At 42.7% G+C, this 25,663-nt stretch overlaps 1 protein-coding gene across 2 annotated transcripts in view; it reads left to right on the top strand.

The window, feature by feature from the left end:
- galnt18a (UDP-N-acetyl-alpha-D-galactosamine:polypeptide N-acetylgalactosaminyltransferase 18a) overlaps nt 1–25,663 on the top strand; it is a 181,045-nt gene that overhangs the window by 84,771 nt on the left and 70,611 nt on the right. For both annotated transcript variants that reach the window (XM_086302125.1, XM_086302124.1), the window contains exons 2-4: nt 6,407–6,614; nt 6,707–6,873; nt 19,431–19,617. In XM_086302125.1, the coding sequence (XP_086158251.1) occupies nt 6,407–6,614; nt 6,707–6,873; nt 19,431–19,617 (562 nt within the window). The remainder of the gene's footprint in view (nt 1–6,406; nt 6,615–6,706; nt 6,874–19,430; nt 19,618–25,663) is intronic.

The raw sequence follows: 25,663 nt of genomic DNA, 5'->3' as shown, positions 1-25,663 counted from the left end.
CAATTATTCCTCCCTAAATAAGATCCAGCTCTGAATCATCATCACAACCCTCCAGCAGTTCCACTCCGCGCTAACGGCCCCGTACTTGTGTGCTAATAATAGCGACTCTGTCCTCAAAGACGTCTCCATCACTTTAGTTATGAGCATTCTTCTTCTGTGTGTGGATTATTTTATTCTCCGTTCTTCAGTGGATGTTTGCGAGTCGGCGTTTGGTTGGAAGATTGACAGCCAAAGGCACAAACAGATCCAGACCCAGACTTTGTGCAGCTGTGATATTCCTGGATTTTGTTCGCAGTTCAGTTTAGACTTTAAAATCGTTTTAGTAACTCTTTAGCCCTTTTACTGAATTCCACTTCCCTCTAAAAAACTGCCATCCAGCACTTCATCTCCTCATCTACCAGCCGACTGTCAATCAAACCTCAACTGACAGCCCAGCTGGTGAGCTCTCACGGATCGTGCTGTTACCCAACCGGTGTTTGAGCGACAGCAGCGTGCTGGAGGTGGCCGCGTTTTCCATCATGCCGAACGAACACCGCATTTTTACATGACATGATCATCGAAACAGAATAGTGCTTTGGAGTTGTTATGTTTTGTATTTTCAGAAATGATGCCGGTAGCAGCTTTGGTGATGAAGAAACTGTCAGAATGTGTCTGAAGCAGCTTTTAGGAGGCGTTCAGCAGCAGTAATGGGTTGTTGTTGTATTTCTTCCGAACTCTATAGACTGTTTATACAAGATAGATGCAGCCACGCTGGTATCCTCCAGTTTCGTGGCCCTGTTGTGAAGCCTCATGCTGTCTGTTTTGCTATTATCGTGTTGGTTTTGTTTTGTTAAATGTGACGCAGTGAGGAAGAAGGATGGTTGGTAATGACCTTCTTTATCATTCAGGACATCATGCTGTATTGTTTTAAGACTTCAAACTAGCACTAGAGCCCATAAACCGATGCAGAAAGTGTTTACTGAGGTCATAAAGTAAGGGAACTGAGCCTGGCGTTCCCACAGACTTCTTTTTCACCTGTAGGTACGTCAGTGTTTGGCTGTCACGGATCTACGAGGCATCCGATTCCCCGACTATAAACTCTTGCACAGTTTTACATTGGGGCCTACAGCTTGTCTTTTATTCTGATTAGAGGCAGTTAGAGCGGTTAAGTCAAGGGAATACCCTTCAGGAGGAAATATTCTGATTAGTTTTAGACCACCGTTATTTTTTTGACCTGACGACAGTTGATGCTGCAGACACTCAGCTAAACAAATGTGTTTTTCTAATTATTTTATGTAATAACAGGTTTCTAAATATGTTTTCTAATAACCAAGTAGCCTTTTAAAATGATGATTAGCATTAGGTAACACAGTGTGCCATTGAAACACACTCGTGAAAAAGCTTCTACATAGGTTCAAATATTCAGTGATTTACTAATAATGATGTCGTTTTGTCATATTTGATTAATTTAATGTAATTTTTCTGTTACTTTACTTTAAATAAAGGAACATTTCTTAGAGACCGCCGCTATATATATATTCACGTTGTTCGTTCGAGCTTCAGTAAAAGTGGATAACAATAGATTTCACATCCAAAATATACAAAATCAAACATTTGCAACCCCTTGTCCAAATAAAAGTGTTTATAGAAGAGAGATTCTATATTTTTGGTAGTCACATTGTTTACAGTGATTCTAATCTGGAATAGTCCTGCTCTCAGTCCTGATTGAGGCTGATCTCAGCTCTGATTGCAGAGGTTGTGCTGAGGCTGGAGAGCCGGTTGCAGCGTGCAGCCTGCTGAGCCAATCGTATGTCAATTTTGCATAAAGTGACTGGAGGACAAGGTGAGCCACTTTGTCACCCAGCAGTGCGTCTCATTTCTAATCCATTACGTTGCAGGGAGTCCAGCTCTGATGCCCTCAGGTTTGCAGGAAGTGTGTGTGTGTGTGTGTGTCATGGTGTCTGTCTGAGCTAATAAAAGTGTGTCTCTCCACAATCTGGAGAGACAAAGCTCAGGGTTTCCTAGTTTACAGATGCCTGGGGATGAATACCTTCTGTCACATCCCTTTTATCCTTGTTCTCCTCATCACTTTCTCTGCCTCTCGCCCTCTCCATCACTCTCTCGTACCTCACTCAGCATCCTGTCAGCACTTCTTTGTCCTTTGTGTTTTGTGCTCTTGTCATCATTATTTTTTGTTCCTCCTGTCTGTTTCTTTCTAGATTCCATTTTATTAGATTAGTAGATGACATTTTCCTCCTTTGCATCACCAAAGCTTCTTTTTAAGGCCATAAATGCTGATTTTCTTTTCAAATTGTGTTACCTCACTCTCATTCTTTTCTGGATTTGTGCATTGTGTTGTGTGTAGCTGAGCAGATATTGATGTGGCGCCAAGTTCCTACGCCCCACAAGGGTACGACTGGACAAAGTTGCACTGTTTGCTGCAGCAGTGCAGACGTATTTTTAAATTCGGTTGAATTTTAAAGCATATTTCTCGTCCCAGCCCAGGTCCAACGGTTTCATCCTGATACCTAATGGCAGCCAGGGTGGCGTTGCCAAACCTGAATAGGCCTGTGTATCCCTCCGCGGATATGCAATCACTGATCCATCACTAAAGCCGTCACACTTACAGACAGCACAATGTTCTCCACACACGTGCTCAGGGTGAACCTGCTCTCATTTGTGGAAATCACAGGGTGGCAATGGTGGAACTGCTAGTTCTGGTATTCTATGGCAGATAAGCTCAGGGCCCACTAGATGGCGTTGGGCTCTCTGCCACCTTCATTGACTCTGTTTATAATTTTGGTGGCTTAAGGGCCCTCTACGGCCCTGTCTATCTCCTGGAATCTCCTCCATGCTCGTGAGACTCTGTAAACATGAGGAGGAGAAAATGTCAGTGGCCTCCACCAGTAAAACCATTCCTGCTTTGGGGGTTGTGACATTGTTGCCCCTCTAGAGCTCCTGTTGTTAATTTCACGAACACCAAAGCAGCTGATACCGATTAACACCCCCTCTGTTACTGACCAGATCAATACCCCAGAACTTTACCTGACTTGATGCTGTTCTCTGATTAAAAAGTGTTCCATTGATGTTTATCAGTCATGTTTAAACAGCATATTTGGCCCTCAGATTTTCCTGTGGAAATCCACAGTAAATGACACACACACACATTCCCACACTTGTAGTACGCTAAATTTGACTTTAATATTACACTGTCACACGCCGTCAGCACTGTGTCCCTGTTGCACCTACATCATTTGTACAAATATTACACTTGGTACTGTATAATACGCACACGGACACAACCTCAGCATTGTCCCACTTTATTCTCCCTGACGTCTTGTACAGAGCTATGATGTGCCCTCCAGCTGTGCTGTAAAGGGTAGCTTGGTCCAACTGAATTAGTAATGAGGTTTGTCTAACACAGTGCAGTGCAGGTCACAGCACACTCCCTCTGCTCATCTGTTCTCAACCCGAGCACAGAGTACACACACACGGGTTCAATCTGCCATCCATCTTTCTTTTCCCCTCTCCAGCTTTTACTTTTTTTGTCTGTTCTGAAAAGCACAATGCATTAACTAAATGCATCAGTGAATATAAATGGCTGCAAATGAGGTGACTTAAAACTCTTAAAAACTTTGCATGACTCAGAATGCATTTGTGGCCAAGAAAAATGGAACACCGAATCATTTGTAGTGCTTTTAGGGTGCTTATTATGAGGCTATGAGTGGACTTGGAGGGAGGTGCCATTTCACCCACGAGGGCACTGAGTATGTTATTACCAAAGGGGGAAGTACTGCTGTTCAAAGTAATAAAAAAAAGCCATTTGCTGCAGGAAGGAGGCACTTCACAGTCCTCCACTGAGGGCTGAAAATAGAAGTAGAGATAGTCGGCTGGTTGGAGTCAAAATCTTAAAGTCAAACTGCAGAAACCAAAATTAAACCTGTGGAGTATGTTACTGTGATGTGCCATAATTACCCGTGATAAAAGCATCCCAGTCTGGAGAAAACTCCTGTATTTAAAAAAAACCCCATCAGAACATGAGCCAGTCACGATCACGTGATGGAGTTTGTGTTTTGTTAGTCATCTCCTCTAAAGAAAAAGTGACTAAAGAGCTCAAATGAGTTCTTGGACAATTTTTGCACCTCTGCTTTTTTCACGAACATAGAAGTGAATAATTTATCACCTTTCAGGTGTTTGAAAATGTATCACCATTTCTTGTTGGACATTTGTTTTTCCCTTTTCTTTTTACCTCCACAGAGAAGGTTGTGTTTTTGATGCGATAAATGTGAGAGCTCGAAATGTTTTAGTCAATTCTGATGAAACTTAGTAGGGGTGCAGAGCAGGGTGATGTTAGCAATCCTTCAAAATTCAGCTTACATCCACTGACGTCTTCAATGTCACCTTAATAACAAATCACTACATATTGCCCATCACTCCTACATAGTATTCTTGTAATCCCAATAAACCTGTCATGCTATCCTGATCTTGATCAATGCAGTTTTGTTTGTTTTTTTTAAATATGAGGAGCAGAGTGTGACCCTCCTCTTTTTCAGGCTTTTTTACATTTGTCTTTGGTTGGGCATCATGTTCAGTCATGTGTTGATAACTTGCCCAATATGTGACTTCAGTTCAGTACAAAATTATCCCATACATAAAGGATATTGTCTTATTAAATATTTAATGCAGACCAGTGCAGTTGGCAATGTCGCACATAGTTTGGGGGGCAAAGAGACAGTGCAACACAATATCTATAAAAGATGTGCAGGCTTCAAATGAGCACGCTCAAAGCTCAGACTTTCACTTGAATTCACTTTCTGCTTGAAACTTAAAAAAGTGGAAAACATTCACCTTCAAAGTAACATTTAAAAAGGAGCTTTTACTTTTACTAAATGATCTGTTTCTGGTTTGTGTCACACTTTTTCACTCTTGCCGTGAGTAGTTTGCAGACGAGTCACTGTCTTCCACGCAAACCAAGGACGACCCCGTCAATTTGCCGGCAACCACTTCCACAGGTCCAAGAATACACGTGCCGATGCTAAAAAACGATTAGGATCGGGGGATTTTGGCGAGGGCCACCAGGTTTTAATTAGTTTAAAATTGGTTTAAAACAAATTTAATTAAAACCACCAGGTTTTAATGCGGCGGCAGACTGGTGCACCCTGAATCCTCAATCATAACAAGCTCTTGGGTGATGAGTTGCAGTCGTGATGATGTTTAGTGTTCAGTTGGAAGTTGTAGATGAGAACTTTAAGCTTACCAACTTTCCCTTGTTGAGCAGGAGGTACTAAACGTTGTCACCTTGTGTGAAATACAAACCTGGCACAGCACAGTGGGTCCTGCCAAATGTCAAATGTCTTACAGCGTGACAGCCCAACGCTACAGTACGTGGGCTCCATGAAAAGGGGTTTAAAAAAGTGAGTAGCAGGTTATAAAAGTTGACAGCGCTTTGAGCAACTGTCAACCGCTGTCATGGGAAAAGAAAACAAATACTTTTTGATCTTTTTGGAAAATTGAATTAATTCATATTTCTGTTTTTTATTTTGTTTGAGTTTAACTTCAAGCATTCAAACCACTGTGGTGTATATTACACATTCAAGATCGTGACTTCCATGCTGGAGTCTCGTGGCTCGGTGTTGAGTTCGTTTTTATGGATTGAAAAAAGTTTTTGCTTATATACTTTCTGTGTTTTCAACACCTTCACACCTGAGTGAGGAGTTCCAGCCGGCCTCAGTTCATGAATATTTCATTCTCTCAGAGGATCCCCATCTTTTGGTGATTCGGACAAACAACAGACTGCTGCATCCAAATTCTGCAGCCTGCACAGTGAAAAGCGGAATACATTAAAGCCTCTTTGCATGCTATATATTTTTTAAATCGATCATTTCAAACCACCAAATATGCCTACAGCATGTTTTTGGTTGTTACTGTTTTCCACCATGTGCATGTGTGGCGCAGAGGTCCGAGCTGATCTGAAAACCAAATAGTGTCACATTGGGGCACGTTAGAGGATTTGTTTCCACTTCTGCAGAAACGGATCTGCGCAGCTGCCTGATGGTGTTATTTGGAATGACAATAAAAATCCCTGTTTCTTCAATCGCATTTGAGTTCCATCCTTTTTCCCGATGCTGCAGAAATGATTCTTTCAGCCCTCAGTCAACAGGTTTTGTTTGATAACCACATGGAGCGCTTAGACTTGGTCATAGTCATTTCTCCTGAGAAAGCGTAACTCTGTTCCCGTTGGTACTAGAGACAAAAATTCAAATGGTTTCTGAAAATAAAGAAGATTTTCGCTCATATTCGGTTTATTACAGAAGCACAAAGCATTCACAAGGTACAAAACAAGTCCAGGCAGCCTGTGTGATACCTGGGTGATAAAGGGTTAACTGTATAATCCTAGTCATCGACCGCTCCCTCTCTCTGTCCACAGAAACTCCTCTGAAGGATGGGGAAGATGCGGCATCCTCGTCAGACGCAGCCTCAGACCCCGCCTCCTCACTCTTCAACCACTGGGGTCACGACCTTGGCCCGGAAAGCCGAAGGGTTGCCCTCAAGAAGTTCAAGTACTATGGCTACAACGGTTACCTTAGCGACCGCATCTCCCTCACCCGCCCGATTCCAGATTTACGGCCTGACGGGTGAGTGTCGGTGTGGTGGTGTTCTCCTGTAAGGATTTAACAGGATGTGATTTTGGCTCACAAAGCTTCTGAATGTTGGCGTTTCCCCTCAGATGCAGAAACATGTCCTACTCATCAGACCTTCCCCAGCTCAGTGTCATCTTCATCTTTGTCAACGAGGCCTTGTCGGTGTTGCTGCGCTCCATCCACACGGCCATCCAGAGGACTCCTTCCCACCTGCTCAAAGAGGTCATACTGGTGGATGACCACAGCAACAGCTGTAAGAACCTTAAACCTTCCTCAGCATTTCTTTTTTCATGTCTAGTTCTACTTGCACATCTTCTTCTGCTTCCTTAAGGGGTCACCGCATTAGATCATCTTCCTCCATCTTACCCTATCCCTAAGATTTCCCCCCTCTTACTCCGACTCTCTGCATGTCCTCCCTCACTACATCCATGAACCTCCCTAGAGGTCGTCCGTTCCTCCTCCTGCCTGACATCTTCAGCATTTCCACTCACCCTCCTCTGCGCATGTCCAAACCATCTCAGCCTCGTGTCTTTAACTTTGTATCCAAACCGCTGAACCGGAGCTGTCCCTCTGATGTACGCGCTTCTAATCCCAGTGGAAATCTTAGCTCCTCCAGCTCGGCCTCCTGTCTTTTTGTCAGTGCCATCATCTCCAAACCAGACCTCAGAGCGGGTCTCACTACAACCTTGTAAACCTTCCTTTTCACTCTTGCTGCGATCCTTCTGTCACAAATCACCCCTGACATTCATCTCCACCCACTCCACCCTGCCTGGACTCTCTTCTTCACCTCTCTTGTGCACTCTCTCTTGGATGGTTGACTCCAGATATTTAAACTCATCCATCTTCCCTACCTCTGCTCCTTGCAGCTTCGCCTTTACACCCGTCTCCGTCTCATTCACACACATGTGCTCTTTTGCTTCTACTCTTGCTACAGATCACAGTGTCATCTGTAGATGTCGTGATCCATGCCAAGTTGTATTTCTTCTAATGCTATAACGATGCTTTTTTTTCGGGGGGGTTTCTAATCAAAGTCTTCTTGATCTTTTACTTCATGTAGAACTGGAATTTATTTGGTGTAAAACTGCAGAAACTCGGTCAGTGAGGAAATCCATATTCAGAAAGCTGCAACGTGTCATTTGCAAACCAATACAGTTTTTGCTTTTAAGAAAAATATATTGCTGCCTCTAGGGATCTGCAAATAAAACACATCTTCTGAGTATAAATTAGTGTGTCTGTATTTATATGTACGTTTCAGAAACAAAGGTCTTCACAGGCCTCTTCTCTGTATGTAGATTAAGATTTTATATGCATTAAATTATTGATTTTTCAGTTCTTCAAAGCAGCTCTTTGGCTGGTTGTAACAGCATCATATGTGTAAGATCAAAGATGCTCAGTCGCAGGGTTATTCTGTGTAAACAGACTCCAATGATAAATCATTAGTTTTCAAGAGGTCTCACGTCTGGTGGAAGAGAATAATGCACAGATAGAAATAAAACAGTATATTTAAAGCTAAAGCCACACTGAAGGCTTACATCATTACACCGTGGGCACAGAAATGAAAAGTCTAAACAGAAGAAGACAGAAAACAGTAGAAATGAAGTGGCGTGGTAGACGGCCGTCGTGAATGTCTACAGCTTACAGGAAATAGTATTAAAGGCTGCTAAAAATATATAAACTACATAAAATAAAACAAACCACTGTTCTGCTGTCAGTGTGAGAGGAGTGGACTGTTAATGTTTTCAGCTCTCACGCATCCAGCGTGTGGCATTAGCCCGGCCTTTTGTGGACAAAACAGTCATTAAGCTTCTTTTTTAGCTTTAACATTAACCTCCTAGGACCTGCGCCCACATATGTGGACATCACATTTTGGGTTATTTAGACCAAAATACCCAATTTTGCTCTACAAGGACCTGATATCCACTTACGAGGACATTATACTGCTACTGTTCTATCAAATTTTTAAATGAATATCCTCATGTAGCTCTTATTTTTCTTAAAAACAAAAATAAGGGGAAAAAAAATCTGGTAATTTTGAATGTTTTTACATTCATCGGGCCCCAATCAGCCCAAATATCAAAGAGAAATTAAAAATGCATGCTGTCGAAGAGTTCGGGTCTTAGGAGGTTAAGCTTGTTTCACGTTTCAGCGGAGGCAGACAGACCTGTGAGGCTAATCATGATTGAATCTCTGATTCACCCCAACCAATCACAGCAGATGGCCCCGCCCCTCCCTGAGCCTGGTTCTGCTGGAGGTTTCTTCCTGTTAAAAGGGAGTTTTTCCTTCCCGCTGTCGCCAAAGTGCTTGTTCATAGGGGGTCATATGATTGTTGGGTTTTTCTCTGTATTATTGAAGGGTCTACTTTACAATATAAAGAGCCTTGAGGCGACCGTTGTTGTGATTTGTTGCTGTATAAGTAAAATTGAACTGAACCTGATGCACTTCAGATTTGATGTGACGTGAGCTGAAGTTGTGTTTGTGGCTTCCAGCTGTTTGACTTTCATAAAACCCTCAAGCTTCCTCAGAGCCAGCCTGCACTTACACAGCTGGCACAGCAGCAGTTGTTCTTAATGTCTTGCTTAGCAGTGTCCCCTCACAGGGAGAAGGCTCCTGGTTAAAACCTGTGTGGAGTAACCATGTCCTCCCTGTGCCTGTGTGGGCTTCTTCCAGGGAAATTTCAAACGAATGTGTGCCGACACATCTAAATAAATTCTTTACTTACTGATGATGTCTGAAGGATATGAAACCTTTGGGGATTTTTCGCTTTGGATGAAGACGTGTGATACAGTTCAGCACTGCGGACTATCAGCTTATTCCATTATTCAAACTGTTCGATAAATACTAAATAAAGTAAAGAAAATAAAGTAAAAAATTATAGTGCTTCACAACCGAGGTGCTAAAAAAATGAAGATAAGAAGCTGAATTTTTTGAAAGAGACCATTGAGTAGCTGATAGGCAGAGAGCTGCTGAGTCTGGATCCACTGCTGCAAAAGCTCCGTCTGCTTCCCCTCTCAGCCTTGTGTGCTGCACAGCTAGCTGATGTCTAGATGCAAAAGTTCACTGATGTCCACAGGTGCTTGTCCATGCACGGCTCTAAAAGCAAAAACCAGAATCTTAAAATGGACTTTGAAGCTAGCTGGGTGCCAGTGCAACTGTTTTAGCAACAGTGTGATATAGGAGTAGTTAGAAGTCTCAATCAGCTGCAGCTTTCTGAACAACCTGCAGACGTTTCAGGGAGGTTTTGGTAAATCCAATGAACACAGATACACAAATCCAAACATAATTAAGTAGAGCCAGGAATAACAATCTCCAGTTCAGAGCGTGGCACGCTGGTAAATCGACTGGATCTTATTTAGTGCTTTTCAACTCAAGCACTTTACGAGCCTCATTCACCCATTCATACAAGCACTTTTTTCTGTGCCTGAGGTGCTTTCTATCCAACATTAGCACTTCAATGAACACATCAGAGAGCAACTCAGGCTTCACTATCTTGCACAGTGATAGCTTTGCGCACAGACTGGAGCAAATGGGAACTGAACCACCAACCTCCCAACTGCACAGCCTCCTGAGCCACAGGAGATGTATATTGTCTGCAAGCATTCATGTGAACATGACAGCTTATATCCCTCATGTGCTGAGTATTAGCTTAATTACCAACTTGAAATAAGATCAAAAGGAAATCTGCTGATTTTCTGACTGACAGGGGCTCAAACACATCTACTAATCCTCTGACCACAGAAGTGCTGTGTATGCAATATGGTCGCTCCACGGATGGTTTGTGTAACATTAAATTAACCCAAAGGTTAAATTTCAAAACTAGTTCAGAATAAAACCATAAATGCCTTCTAGTGGAGGAAGGAGATGATGGCTAACATCCCATTAGTTAGAAGACCGGTTCCAGCATTAAGCCAAAACATCGTTCCCTATTTTATTGTTTACAATATAGCTGCTTCTTCCTTCGGCTTCACCAGAGTCCGCAGAGACTCCTGCCTGACCTCATCTGTCAGTCTGTCCATCACCACTGCAAACAAGAAGGGGCTCAGAGCCAATCACTGATGTAATCCCACCCCCACCGCCATCCCATCTATCAGCTACTCACAGCTCACCGCCGTGACACGGTCCTCATACGTCCTGCACCACCTGCCTCACATACTTCACTCCTGACTTCCTGATGCAGGACCACAGTTCCTCTCTTGGCACCCAATCATATGCCTTCTGTAGATTCACAAAGAGCTTGTCTATACTTCTCCATCAGCACTGAATCCAAACATTAGTGCTGTTTCTCAGCATGAGCTCACTCTGCAGCTCACTGATCATCACTTTTCTTCTTAACCTTGCTTCAGCAACTCGTTCTCATATCTTAATGATATTTCTCATGAGCTTTATTCTTCTGTAGTTCCTACAGCTCTGCACATCAGTACCAGCACACTTCTCCATTCCTCAGCCATCCTTTCACTCTCCAAGACTGTGTTAAACAGACTGGTTAAAAAGTCCGCTGCCCTCTCTCTTAAACATCTCTGTACCTGCACAGGTATGCAGTCTGAGCCTGCCACTTTTCCAGTTTTCATCCCTTTCATAACAGCTCTCTCTTCCTCCTCACTGATACTCTGCACTTGTTTATATTATGGCTAAATATGTCCAAATTGAAATGTCCATCAAATATTTTAGTGTTGGACTTCACTACAAGTCTTTTTTTCTCTTTTTTTGTTTTTACATCCTTTTATGCTGCGGTATGTTCCAAAGACACAACTTTAACTCTAAGACAAACTGTATCAGTTTCCAGTTTTTGTTGTGTTTGTTCAGTTTTCACATCGGTTAATAGAACGAGCGGATGCTTCAGTTCATCCAAAGCAACAATAAGACAGACAAAGTTTTTGACACGGTTTAGACTCTATCAGAATCAGAATCAGAATCAGAATGGGTTTATTGCCAGATGTTGAGGTTTACAACATTAGGAAATTGCTGCGGTGCTTCAGTGCAGACAATAAGAATTAAAGTGCTATGTAGAAAGAAAGATATGTGCATGAGATATACATGAGATATATACATGAGAATAAGAATTATGAGTGCTACGTAGAAAGATATATACATGAGTGCAGGTGGTGATCAGTGCCAGACATGGAATGATGCAGTGAACACAGCGTAGGGTCATGTGTTAGTGGCGGGGACAGTCATGTGGTTATTGTTCATGTGTCCCACAGCAGAGGGGAAGAAACTGTTCTTGTGGCGAGAGGTTCTGGTGCGAATGGACCGGAGCCTCCTGCCTGAGGGGAGCAGGTCAAACAGACTGTGTCCAGGGTGAGAAGGGTCAGCTGAGATCCGGGCTGCACGCCGCAGTGTCCTGGAGGTGTATAGGTCCTGCAGAGATGGGAGTCTGCAGCCAATCACCTTCTCAGCAGAGCGCACAACACGCTGCAGTCTCTGTTTGTCCCTGATAGTGGCTCCAGCGTACCACACGGTGATGGAGGAGGTGAGGATGGACTCGATGATTGCGGTGTAGAACTGCATCATCGTCCGTGTTGGCAGGTTGAATTTCTTCAGCTGCCTCAGGAAGTACATCCTCTGCTGGGCTTTCTTGATGACGGAGGTGATGGTGGGCTCCCACTTCAGGTCCTGGGTGATGGTGGTACCCAGGAAGCGGAATGAGTCCACAGAGGTGATGGGGGTGTCAGTCAGGATGATGGGGGGGAGTGGGGCTGTGTGCTTCCTGAAGTCCACAATAATCTCCACTGTCTTCTGGGCATTCAGCACCAGGTTGTTGTGGCTGCACCAAGACACCAGACGTTCAACCTCCCTCCTGTAGGCAGACTCATCCCTGTCCGAGATGAGTCCAATGAGCATTTAAAGAATGAATTCACATTAATGTCATTTACACCAGGGGTAGGTGAAATGCATCCTTCTGTTATATGAGTTACTGACGATTAAAAAAATGTGAATCTGTCAGGGTGCCAGGAGCAGCAGCATTGTTCTGTAGCAGAAGAGCCACAGCAGGGTACACAGGGTCAAATGCAAGCAGTGTTTTTAATGGAGGTGTTAAATAAAAGTACAACATAGCTGTTTAACTCTTCAACAACTTTAATAACTAAAGTGACTTATCCTTGTAACAGGAGCTGCACAATATTGTCCCATAATAAAGGTGAAAAATCATTTCTACCTGGGATGTACAGTGGGGCAAAAAAGTATTTAGTCAGCCACCGATTGTGCAAGTTCCCCCACCTAAAATGATGACAGAGGTCAGTAATTTGCACCAGAGGTACACTTCAACTGTGAGAGACAGAATGTGAAAAATAAATCCATGAATCCACATGGTAGGATTTGTAAAGAATTTATTGGTAAATCAGGGTGGAAAATAAGTATTTGGTCAATAACAAAAATACAACTCAATACTTTGTAACATAACCTTTGTTGGCAATAACAGAGGTCAAACGTTTACTATAGGTCTTTACCAGGTTTGCACACACAGTAGCTGGTATTTTGGCCCATTCCTCCATGCAGATCTTCTCGAGAGCAGTGATGTTTTGGGGCTGTCGCCGAGCAACACGGACTTTCAACTCCCGCCACAGATTTTCTATGGGGTTGAGGTCTGGAGACTGGCTAGGCCACTCCAGGACTTTCAAATGCTTCTTACGGAGCCACTCCTTTGTTGCCCGGGCGGTGTGTTTTGGATCATTGTCATGTTGGAAGACCCAGCCTCGTTTCATCTTCAAAGTTCTCACTGATGGAAGGAGGTTTTGGCTCAAAATCTCACGATACATGGCCCCATTCATTCTGTCCTTAACACGGATCAGTCGTCCTGTCCCCTTGGCAGAAAAACAGCCCCATAGCATGATGTTTCCACCCCCATGCTTCACAGTAGGTATGGTGTTCTTGGGATGCAACTCAGTATTCTTCTTCCTCCAAACACGACGAGTTGAGTTTATACCAAAAAGTTCTACTTTGGTTTCATCTGACCACATGACATTCTCCCAATCCTCTGCTGTATCATCCATGTGCTCTGTGGCAAACTTCAGACGGGCCTGGACATGCACTGGCTTCAGCAGCGGAACACGTCTGGCACTGCGGGATTTGATTCCCTGCCGTTGTAGTGTGTTACTGATGGTGACCTTTGTTACTTTGGTCCCAGCTCTCTGCAGGTCATTCACCAGGTCCCCCCGTGTGGTTCTGGGATCTTTGCTCACCGTTCTCATGATCATTTTGACCCCACGGGATGAGATCTTGCGTGGAGCCCCAGATCGAGGGAGATTATCAGTGGTCTTGTATGTCTTCCATTTTCTGATGATTGCTCCCACAGTTGATTTTTTCACACCAAGCTGCTTGCCTATTGTAGATTCACTCTTCCCAGTCTGGTGCAGGTCTACAATACTTTTCCTGGTGTCCTTCGAGAGCTCTTTGGTCTTGGCCATGGTGGAGTTTGGAGTCTGACTGTTTGAGGCTGTGGACAGGTGTCTTTTATACAGATGATGAGTTCAAACAGGTGCCATTCATACAGGTAACGAGTGGGGGACAGAAACGCTTCTTACAGAAGACGTTACAGGTCTGTGAGAGCCAGAGATTTTCCTTGTTTGAGGTGACCAAATACTTATTTTCCACCCTGATTTACGAATAAATTCTTTACAAATCCTACCATGTGAATTCATGGATTTTTTTTTCACATTTTGTCTCTCACAGTTGAAGTGTACCTCTGGTGCAAATTACTGACCTCTGTCATCATTTTAAGTGGGGGAACTTGCACAATCGGTGGCTGACCAAATACTTTTTTGCCCCACTGTATCTCACTCTCTTTCTATCACATGGAGTGCAGCTGGCACATTTTGCAGCAGAGTCATTTGTTTAATTTTGGGTCGCACATCAACAGCTGCTCGTATCACCTCTAGCGTGTCTATAGTTGTACTCGACAGTGTTTTTCCCTCAAGTTTGTTGTTTCCACCTTTAGCAGTTTAATTTTCCTGATGAAACTTGACACAAAATTTCTGTCATGCAGAAATTTTTTACAGGATGTTATCGTGGGTGGTAAAAAACAACAAAAAGCTGTAGCAATATGTAGTTATTTATTTTTTTATTTGTTTGTTTTTATGTGTATTTTATTTTTAAAGTGTAAATTTGCTAAAAGGATTAATAGAGTGACAGGATATATTAGCTAACTGAGCTGTTGTGTTTCCGAAAACTAAAAAACCAAAACCAAAAATAAGAGTGAGGACTGATGAGGGGTCGGTTAGCTTAGCTTGTAATAGAATGATGGAAACCTTAAGAGCAATATGCAAGTTTTCTAATGAAACTTCAACCTCATCTTAGGCTGAGGCTAATTTTAGCCACGTGAAGCTGCAGATTTCATCTTTGGTCCCAAGTGGCAGCAAAATTTCAGCTCAACCAACTTGTTGGAATGTTTAATGGTTCAAACACAGAGTGAAATGAAAAGAGCCAGCCAAATGAAGAGCTAGTTAAAGTCACTCCAGTTTGATGAAGAGCTTATCTTCACATTATAGGACAGAGATCCAGAGTTGAATAACTGCAGCATGCACTGGCACCTTTAGTTGAGCTACAGCCTCGACTGGTCCATGTTTTATGTCCCACGTATATTCTGCCTCGGATGGTGCACGAAATCATGACACGTGTAGGCATTAGCTGCATCACTGGTGCATGAACACAAAGTCAGACTTATTGCAGCAGTCACAGGCAAAGCCTGGATGTGGCTTGTCTATTAGACTTCCAGTGTTAATAATTGCATCACGTACAATGAAACATATTTCACTGCTGCCAAATCTATAATTACCATTATGAGAAATCTGTCCGTGCATCCAACGCCTGCAGATTTTATGGGTCTGCCACTGCTCCTCTGTTCTTCAATAATACAATATATCAGAGTTTAGTTATGGTTGCTGCACGGGGTTGAATGCTGATTAGTGGAGCAAGCAAGGGAATGAATACGTTTAACATTTACCTCAAATTATTCTCTCCTAATGCGTTACAAACGTTCAACTTAGCAATTCTTTGGGAAGTAGCTCATGATTTAATGTTTTTGCTTTGGAATGAGTTACAGCTGCGTGGAGGTAATTTATAATGAAGGCAAGTGATGAAAGATAACTGAGTAAAAGTGCAAGATCATTAATGCTGCTTATTGATCATGCAGGGTGTAATTATGACAAATGAGGGTCAACTGAGGCCAGATGAAGGCAAAAGTGGAAATGCAGGCAAGTGTTGCCACCAGAATACTAAATTAGACTTGAGAGGCTGTGTTCATATCACTTCAGGGGGCTTATCAAAGATCACTGAGCCATGCAAACCTCCATTAATGGCACAATGACAATACTTTGAATCTTTTTGAAAGCTTTATATGAATTCCATTATAAATACAGTGCTGGGAAAAAGTCTTCAGCCATCCTTCTTTGTGTTTTGCTTGGAAAACTGGGAAATAGGTGCAATAATGCATTGAAACATATGAACATACATGGAAATACAGTATAAAAGGCATAAATGGAGCAAAATTATACCAGAGGGCCAGCTCCTGATTGATAGAGCAGTACACCAGAACTCTACGATCGGGCAGACACGAGAACTGTCTGGATTGACCACAGGAAAGCCTGTAAGTCAATGCTCCACACATGGTTACTGGAGTGCTTTTCACTGCACTGATGACATTTGTCTAGAAGTGACTGGAGGCCAACTTTTAACACACGAGTGCAGACTACACAAAGATGATGACTGTTCCTGCTGCTGCTCTGCATATCGCTCAGCTCAACACTAAAAGTAGATGTGAATATAGATTATGGAGTGGAGTGACCATCAGTCACCTCCGGTGCATGGATGACATCAAGCTGTATGCCACGAATGAGCGAGACATCGACTCACTGATCGTTTAGCATCCGCAAATACGTCAGGAAGATTGCCCCCTGAGATGAGCTACTCCAAGAATCCCCCAGGCAGCTGAAGACAGATGGTGATGAGGGACAGGACAACGATCATGGACAACTAAGTATCCGTATGAGATGTACCATCGACAGACAGAGGAAATGACTGGCATCCAGAAATCCTACCAGTGTCTAGAAAAGGCTGGCTTAAAGGACAGATCATGGCAGCACCACAACAGGACCGAATACGCAGGTCCATAGAGGCAGGAGTCTACCACAGCTGACAGGATCTAAGTTGCAGACTATGCACAGGTCCCCCATTTAGAATAAATGAAGAATATAAGCTGCAATCTGAGACTGTGTAAGCTGAGGGGGACAACACAGTGTGGAGAAACGACAACATATGGACTAGAAATCTGAAAGTCTTGATAGCAGCCGACCAAAGGTGGTTGAGAACAACACAGCTAAGGTCTTGTGGAACTGTGATTTCTAAAAAGGACAAGCAGCTGCTGGCTAATCAGCAAGACGTGGTGGCTGACAAGGAACAGAAGACTGCAGTTCTGATAGATGTGACAGGAACAGCAGGAAGAAGGGGAACGAAAAAATCAAGAACTACCAGAGGCTGAAGAAACAACTCGAGGAGATCTGGACGAGTCCAAAGTGGTCTTGGTGGTAACAGGAGCTTTCCGATCTATAACCATGAAACCAGGAGAGTGGCTTGAACAGATTCCAGACGCAACTTTTGATGCTCTCGCCGATCCACGGCATGGCTCGCATTTGTGTCCTCAATCCAGCATCATACACAGTGGTTGGTATGTAATGCACTCTGCAGAAGTACGACAGTGATCTCCTAAACATACTGGCCTTGCACATCTAATATATTAAAAAAAATGTTTTTGACATAAGAAGTGTTTTTGTTAATCGGACTTTAAGAAGATTAAGATTAATCTTCATTAATCTTATATTATTCAAATATAATGTTAGCAAACCACAAATCAGCCACAGATGATCTGATTTCACTGCCAGCTTACATCAGCTGATACGCTACACGTCCAACTGGCAAAGCTCATGGAAAGTTGCTGCACTTGTTCAAGCTGCTTTGCAACCCCCCTCCAATGAAAGCGTCCTGACTGAAACATAATTTTCCTTACAATGAGCGTTCAAAGGAGCTTGGAAAGAAAAGAGACTGGATGAGCATCAGACTCGTGGGAATTGATAGGATGAGTTGATTTAGTAAGTATATAATTAAATTAGTCAACAGTAATTTAGGTATCAGGTTAAACTGTCTATATAATTATCATCCAACATTTATAAGCCACATTATTCTAAATATTACAGCTTTTTCTGCTGTTCAGTCAAAACTTTTTTTCTTTCTCTTTGTGATATTGTATAGTCTTGAATATAAACACATGTTGATTGATTTTCTGTTGGGCGATCATCAATCCATCATTCATTTTGATCTCAAAATTCTCAGTTCAATCACATAATTGATTTTTTTTAACAGCGTAAAGTAAATCAGGGCTCTTCCTCTTCACTTGGCTATATTTTATATGAAAACAGGTTGCATGGTGTGGGCCGGGCTAATTGGGCTTGGTGGGCTTGATTTAATGATTTCATTTTTTTTCTTTTGTTTGAGTGCTTAGAAGTCATCGCATATGTACATATAGCACAGTAAGGTGCTTTTCAGATCCTCCCAACTCCTGTTGTAAATGAGCCCATCTTTCTTCCAGGTGAGCAGCAAACTGTGGCTCATTAAAAAGAAACAGAGAGACTAGAGAATCCAGGCTGATGGTAATAATGAATAGAAAAAGAAAAGCAGCAGCCGTAGCCTCCAGGCAGGATTACAACACAGAAAAATCACAACCAGGAAATGAAGACGTCTGCTGTTCCACTGCGGGCAGATGGCATATACGTGTGCCGTAAATATTCTGTGCATGTTTCTGTCTGTGTGAATCAAGGTCTGTGTGAAGTCACTCAGGAAGAAAAAGGGAGGCAAGAAAAAATGAAAATGGTTCCAGGGCTGGAAAAGTGAACATAATGTGAAAGAGCCTTAACTCACTTACCAATCACAGTGAACGCACGATGGATAGCCCTCGACCTAGAAACACAGTCAGACCAAGAATCATAAAATACAACGAATTTATTTTTCAGTAAGATCCAGAATGACTGACTGAGTCCATAAACAGCAGAAACGTCATTAAAGAGACCCAGACGAAAAATGATATTCTTATAGGCTACAGGACCAGAAGGTTTTTTGAGGTCCAACTCTGATGTTGAATAGTCAGGCCTGGCTAGCCGTCAGTTCTTCTAAAGAAAAATGTTGGATTGTTTCTTCTGTGCAAAACTGAGGTAACTATTTCCCTTTGGCACAGAGGCCTTTTGTTTCTTCAGATTATTGCCACAGAGTTACAAGCATGCGATTGTCTAAAAATCACCTCATTCAAAGATGGTAGGCTTGCAAGATGCACATCAAGGGTGCTGCTATACTCGCTACTGGACTACATTTGAGGTGCGTTTGGATCAGCAGCCATTGTCAACTCCAGAAACTCAGCCACACCACCAGGATCGACTGTCTCGGGCACAGCTGCTGTAAATATTTCAGATAGGAGAGGCTCCACTCTCCGACCATAAACTACACCTGTGACGAAATATCATCATTTCTTTTTTTCTCATCTTTTTCCTTGAGAAATACTCAAGTCTCAATTTTATAACTTTAGGCGCAAATGAAATGCTTGGACTGAGCTCCAACATCATCACCATCCTGCTGTTTTGCATACTAACAACTGCTGCTCATCAGTTTAACTCAGCCGGTGTCTTCCTGCACTGCCTTTCCTAGCATGTGGAATTATGTCAATACAGCATGTGTGAGCTTTTGTGGAGTATTGTCGATTAGATCAGTCACACAACAGATGTCAGAGATCCTACTTCTGCTAACAATATGCTTAAATCTGTGTGTGTCTCTCTCCAGTGGAGCTAAAGGAGCATCTGCAGAACTTTGTGGATGAGACCAATGCTCAGCACGGCCCGGGGTTCATCAAGGTGGTCCGCCATGATAAGCAGGAAGGACTGATCAGGTCCAGAGTGAGCGGCTGGAGGGCAGCTTCTGCCCCTGTTGTCGCTTTGTTCGACGCACACGTGGAGTTCAACACTGGATGGTGAGCAGCTTTTTTCACTTAAAGCAAGCTCCGTGCAGCTGCTGGCTCACGCTGGCAGCGAGTGTAGTTTTAAGGACATTTGCAGCCAAAGACATTGTGAGGTCCACAAGAGAACCAGATTGTCTCAGCATATAGCACAGGGCCGATGCTAATGGCATATAAATAGCAATAACAACTTTTCAGAATCTCCTCTAAAGAAAGGGATCATGCAGGTGCATTTGCAACACCAGATTTGCACCAATTCAAGCTGAAAATAGTTCCCAACAAATGGACAGTTTACTCCTGCTTTCAAAACTCCACAATGGCTACAAGCTGAAGAAAACAATACGAGTATATAACCATAAGGCATATGGATTTGAAAAATAACGCCACTGAGAAAGGTGGAGACTGCACTCCCTTGATTTGTAGCTTTACTGCAGAAATCAACATGTTCACAGGTTTTATGTCTCCACAGCTAATTTAACCCTTCATAACAGTGTAAACTGGTGTAAACCATAAGTGTATTACAAGCCCAGCCACCCAGCATCATGAACCCTGTTCATTTCAGGTGTTGTCAGGATGGTGTACAAAAGGGTGGCACCTGAAGCTGGAGAAAGAACCCGACACCACCACTGCAGGCCCCGCTAACACCTATAAAGCCTCAAGTCATAATGAGACTCAAATGACTTCTCTTAAAATGTTAATAGGTCCACTCATCGCTTTAATCACACTCTCAGTCCTGATATATGGTGCATGGAGAAACTGAACACTTAATAGATCCTCCTTTTCTTAACAACGTTTAAATTTAGAACACCGGACCACACAACACTGGGGACATCAATCTAAAAGTACTGTAGCAAAATTTAAATAATTATTGCCTTCAGTAACATATGACCAGCTACTCGTACTCCATGCTTTGCTTCCACAGTGAAGTGTGTTAGTTAGTGGTGCTGCAGGCTTAAAGCAATCAATCAGACAGGTTTGTCTCTCTGATAGAATTCACAAAGGTAACACGTGAACTGGAAACGGCGTTTTACGTAGTTTCTTACTGTATCAAAGAAGCCCACTGTGAAGCCGAGACATCTTATAATGCGTCATCGACGGAGGAAAACAGGATTAACCTCTGAGCCCTGGATTTCTCCATGAATTTCTTTAAAATTTAATGTGAAACATTAGAGAAAAAGAAATCATAGCTTCCCCACACATGTCACAGATATGTCACTGCTCGATTCTCTCCACCTTCATCCAACATGTCCATTAGACCCTCTCCCTACAAGTCTCAGCATTAAATAATGCTTTGATTTTAAATATCATCAACTTATCACTGTTAAGATTATTCAGACCACGGGCCTGTACCTGTGAGGAACCCCTTAACACACAGATGAAGCAAATATCCCAGACTGCCTTCTTTCATGTCGGATCATTAGTTAGAGTTGTCTCTGTAATATCGTAGAGCACCTTGAGGCAACTCTTACTGTGAATTGGTGCTATATAAAAACAATTAAACTGGACTGATTGCACCAGTGTAAACTAAAGAGAATATTATAGGTAATTCCCAGAAAGAAGGCATATTTTTCCTTCTTTTATTGCAGCAGCGGTTGAAGAATTTCAGCACACAATGGAAGAAATAATCTATTTATAAGCTGATTCGTGACGGGATCGCTGCATTCCTCCGTCACTCTGACTGCTATAACAAACTTGTGGTGCTGTAACCCATTTTCTCACATATTCATCAGTCAGACAGGTGCAAACCTTCAGTTCCAGAGAGCCACAGAGGCTCTGACATATTTATTTGAATTTTAGGCCACAAAGTTAATCGTGTGAAAGGCTGGCAGTGAGGTGATTTAATTCCAAAGACCCGGGTGGATAAAAGAGATGAAGTGGTTGAGGTATTCTGCTAAATAAAGGGGTGCTTAATTAAACCTGCAGCGCTCTGGTTACGCACTTTGTCTTTGCTCCGATCAACAAAGAAACACATCTGCAGTGACTACATCACAGAATCACTTAATCCAAGTAGAAATAAGAATCTGCTCAGTGAAACCTGAACTAAATTCTGCTGCGTGAATGTTAACGATAATATCTTTGCTGTGAATATCGACACAACAACGCGCCAGAAAACAAAATAAATAAAGTTAGATTTTTAGCATTTCATACTTTCTTCTTGTAGGCTTTAATAAAAGGTCATTGTGAAAGGAATAAACCTCATGCAGGCTGACATTAAACCAAGACACCTTAAAAGGAATTATAGCAACAACCACAAAGTAAAGGCGTCTGAGGTAGTGGCTCGTCTGCGTGCTCATTCTTGGAAACGTGTTTTTTCTGACAGTGTCGAAGGAAACAAATATTTGCCACAATCATCTTCGTGATGAAAAGGAGAGATCGGTATTTGCATTGTGAAATCTGATTGGTCACATCCCTTCAAAGGAACTCTGAGTCTGAATGCATGTGCAGCTTTTTACGCCTCAGTCTGAAGGCTGACGGGGGGGTTGTTGTCACGGAGAGTGGGCGGGCATCTGTGAACACGATAACGCGAGAAAAAAGGCAACCTAGGATTGTCGAAATGGTACCGCACAGACGTTTTGCACCTTACTGTCAAGTTCAGACGTCACGTTTACTGAATGCAGGTTAATCACATGAATACTATCGTGACAGGACATGTTGTGATTAAGAGATTGTAAAGGTTGTCCTGCAGATTAACTTTAACTTCAGCAATTAGGATCTGATGCTTTTTAGAAAACAAACAGTTGTCTTACTTTGTGTCAGTTTAGAAACATAAAATCCTTTAACTTGTGAGCAGCGTTTGTTGTTTACACTGAAACACCATCTGACCGGCGACATCGAGTGCTGAGACATCTCTGTTCAGTCGTTTCAGTTTGAACCCGAGCGTAACAACATTACAGACATTACTCAAACTGTACATCAAAGAGAAGATCATCACATGAGAGAGTGATGTGTGTGTGTGTGTGTGTGTGTGTGTGTGTGTGTGTGTGTGTGTGTGTGTGTGTGTGTGTGTGTGGAGGAGGGGTCTAATTGGCTTATAGACTGCTGAGCTGAGTGACCCGACACTCCTCTGTGATCAGGAAGCTCAGGATGTGACAACTGCTTGGCTTTCAGGGCTACATTACTCGTAATATTCCTTCTTTCATGTTTCTTAAAGTGATTAAACTCGCTATCTAAGGACATTAAGACTTCTTGAGGGTCAGAATTGCTGGCATAGCATTGGGTTTTAGTCGTTGCTAATATCCAGCAGTATTCGTGAGCTCGGTTTGCCACCTTAGCACATCAAATGCTTCGGAAAAGAAGGAGCGTAGGTGCACGTCTCTTCAAGGTTCTCTTCATCCACAAACTTTAAAATGTTTTATCAAAACAAAATCAATATAAAAGTTATTATTGACATGTTGTTTCTTTTATTATTTAGAATATCAGAACAGATCACACTCTTCATTTTATTCATACATACATACTTTCCCAGTTGCTCCATAAGAGACACTTCTGAGACACTTCTGGGCCAAATAAGAGTTTATAAATATGTTTCCATAGTGATGACCACTGATGCAGACATCACCTCAGATGCCCAAACCACCTCCATGTGGAGGAGCTGCTCTTCTCTCAAATTATCTGTAAAGCTGAGCTCAGCCGCCCTGCAGAGGAAACTCATTTTGGCCACATTCTTTCGGTCACCAGTCAGAGCTGATGACGATAGGTGAGGGTTACAGCACAGAATGACTGCTAAATTGGAAGCTTTGCCAGTGCTGAGCTCTCTCTTCACCCCAATAGCCTGATACGAGGCCCGCATTAAAGCTGATGCCGCACCAATCCGACTTTTCATCTCCTGCTCCACGTTCCCATCACTTGGGAACAAGATCATGAGGTAATCCTTCACTTGCAGCAACAGAGAGAGAGATTCATTGTTTATCTGGCTGTAAATACTAACAGCATGATAAAAATGCGTTCTGGAAATGTGAAAAAAAAAGAACACAAACGTCTCCGCTTTGCTATCACAAGTACTTAGTCAGTAGCCCAGAATAACCCAATATAAACAAAGGCGATGGTTAAAAATCATTCTCTGTTTGAACACATTTAAACCTAATGTCAAGAGAGAGCCTGAGTCCTCACACAGTTCCTTTCCATTTCCATTCAGCGGTGTCACTTTCTTAGTGATGTCGTATATAAATCATTGATAAACTTTAACTCATGAGGACAACTTTGACCTACGGAGCTTACACCTCAGTGCTCCAGTTACGGCTGCATGACTTGGAAACATGTTTAATTCAGCGGCTAAAATGCAACACTGCGCTGCGCGCTTTGAAGATCGGTCCAAAGCCTTTGAAGCTGCTTTCTGAGGGTTTTGATGTTTCTGTGTACAACTGGTTCAAGCTGGAACTTTCATATGCAGCTCACACTGTTGTTGCCAATAGTTTCAAATCAGGCCTCAGATAAAGGATTGATAGAGGAGTCCCTCGGCAGTGAGATGCTCTCGAGGTTCACTGGAGGTTGAGTCTTTCAGAAGCAGAGATGTGGACATGTTACCACTATGTGAATGACTGTGTGAGCAAATAGTTTAGCAACAATATGCTTCAGAGTATTTGTGTGAGGAACTTGGGGATTTCTTCATCTACAGAACCAAATATCACAGAAAGATTCTCACAATCTGCAGAAATCGTGAGACGCTTCAGTCAAACCGTCTCAGGAAATGTGAGAAATGTTGATCGGAATAATTCAGCAAAGAAATTAAATGGGTCTGGCATTGTTTGTGTTTTTTCATGTGTTTAATCACCATCCAGTTGGTTACTAAATGGTTGTGAAAAGACAGCCACATGTCATCTTCACATACACAGACTAGTAACAGACTAGCATTACTAGAACTTCTGCTTTTCTAAGTACAAAGAACACTTTTAAGCCATTTTCATGTTAATTCTTCATGTCAATATGCTGGACTGTCACAGCCGTCACCTCTCGGCCCTTACTGTCAGCACAGTAAACTGTAGTCTGTTAGCTGAGCAGGATAAGAAGCGTGCTCCATCCTTAGCATTAAAAGAAGAAACGATATCTTTTATTATCAGCACACACATTAGCTTATACACCTGTGAACGCCACAGCAGATCTGCATTCATCTCAGCTCGTCCTCACCAAACCTTCCAGCTTTACATACAAGTCTCTGTAACCCTTTTCCTTTGCCACCTCTCTCCTTCCTGTACACCTAACCTTCCAGTACTCCTGTCTGCCTGGTTATCCCACTTTGTCTTTGCTAAACTCTTCCTTTAAATATTTTCCTGCACTTCTTCATTCCAGCACCGAGTCTACTTGTGTGTCCTTTTTGCCGGACGGCAGCCTGCAGTAATTTGTTGTCGTTCTCAGCAAGTCTCACACACGCCTCCTGAGCAATCCCATCCCATTCTTCTATGTTGAGTCTCTCATCTCTTCCAGATTTGATGTTCCTCTGACATGGACCGTGGTCCCCTGTTCTCTCTACAGATTTTCAATGGGATCCTAGTCAGGGCTTCATGCAGGCCAGTACATAACGTTCACTTGGTGTCTGACGCATGCTTAAATGTCCAGATAAGAAAATCCCAAAAAGTCTTTTCATCTTAATGTAGCATCCAGATAAACAGAATCAGCTTCTGGAGGGAGTTCTTCACCAGCACCAGCGTATGTTTTTAGTCGTCGTATTGAACAGGACAAGAAGAAGAACAACCCAGACCCAGTTTTGCTGCTGACTGCTTGAAGTTTTCATTTAAAGTTGTCACATATCTTTCTTTCTTCCACCGTCACTAGTTCCAAGTTCCAGAAGCACTGACGCATCCACAGCATAATACTTCCACTATTGTGTTTCACTGTGGGGACTGTGGTGCCTCTCCCTTGTCTAAACATAAGTAGCATCTCTGTGGCCAAAGACCTTTAGTTTTATCTACAGAAGTGGACTTTTTCTTGGTGTGCAGCCGCACAGTCTATTCCTCTGCAGGGTCTGGGGTAGTTAAACACATCTCTCCCTAGTTTTCTTCCTAAAGTCTTTGAAGTCTTTCTCTTTCTACCTCTGTCAGGCTTGTTCTGTACTTGTGGCTCTCTT

The sequence above is a fragment of the Aulonocara sp. 'chitande type north' Nkhata Bay genome, linkage group LG7, assembly GCF_057382095.1.
Source record: "Aulonocara sp. 'chitande type north' Nkhata Bay isolate Kocher_YH1m ecotype deep benthic linkage group LG7, A_spYH_male_GT1.1, whole genome shotgun sequence".
NCBI lineage: Eukaryota > Metazoa > Chordata > Actinopteri > Cichliformes > Cichlidae > Aulonocara > Aulonocara sp. 'chitande type north' Nkhata Bay.
The sequence above is the reverse complement of the archived record's forward strand: the minus strand, read 5'-3'. Positions and strand labels throughout refer to the sequence as shown.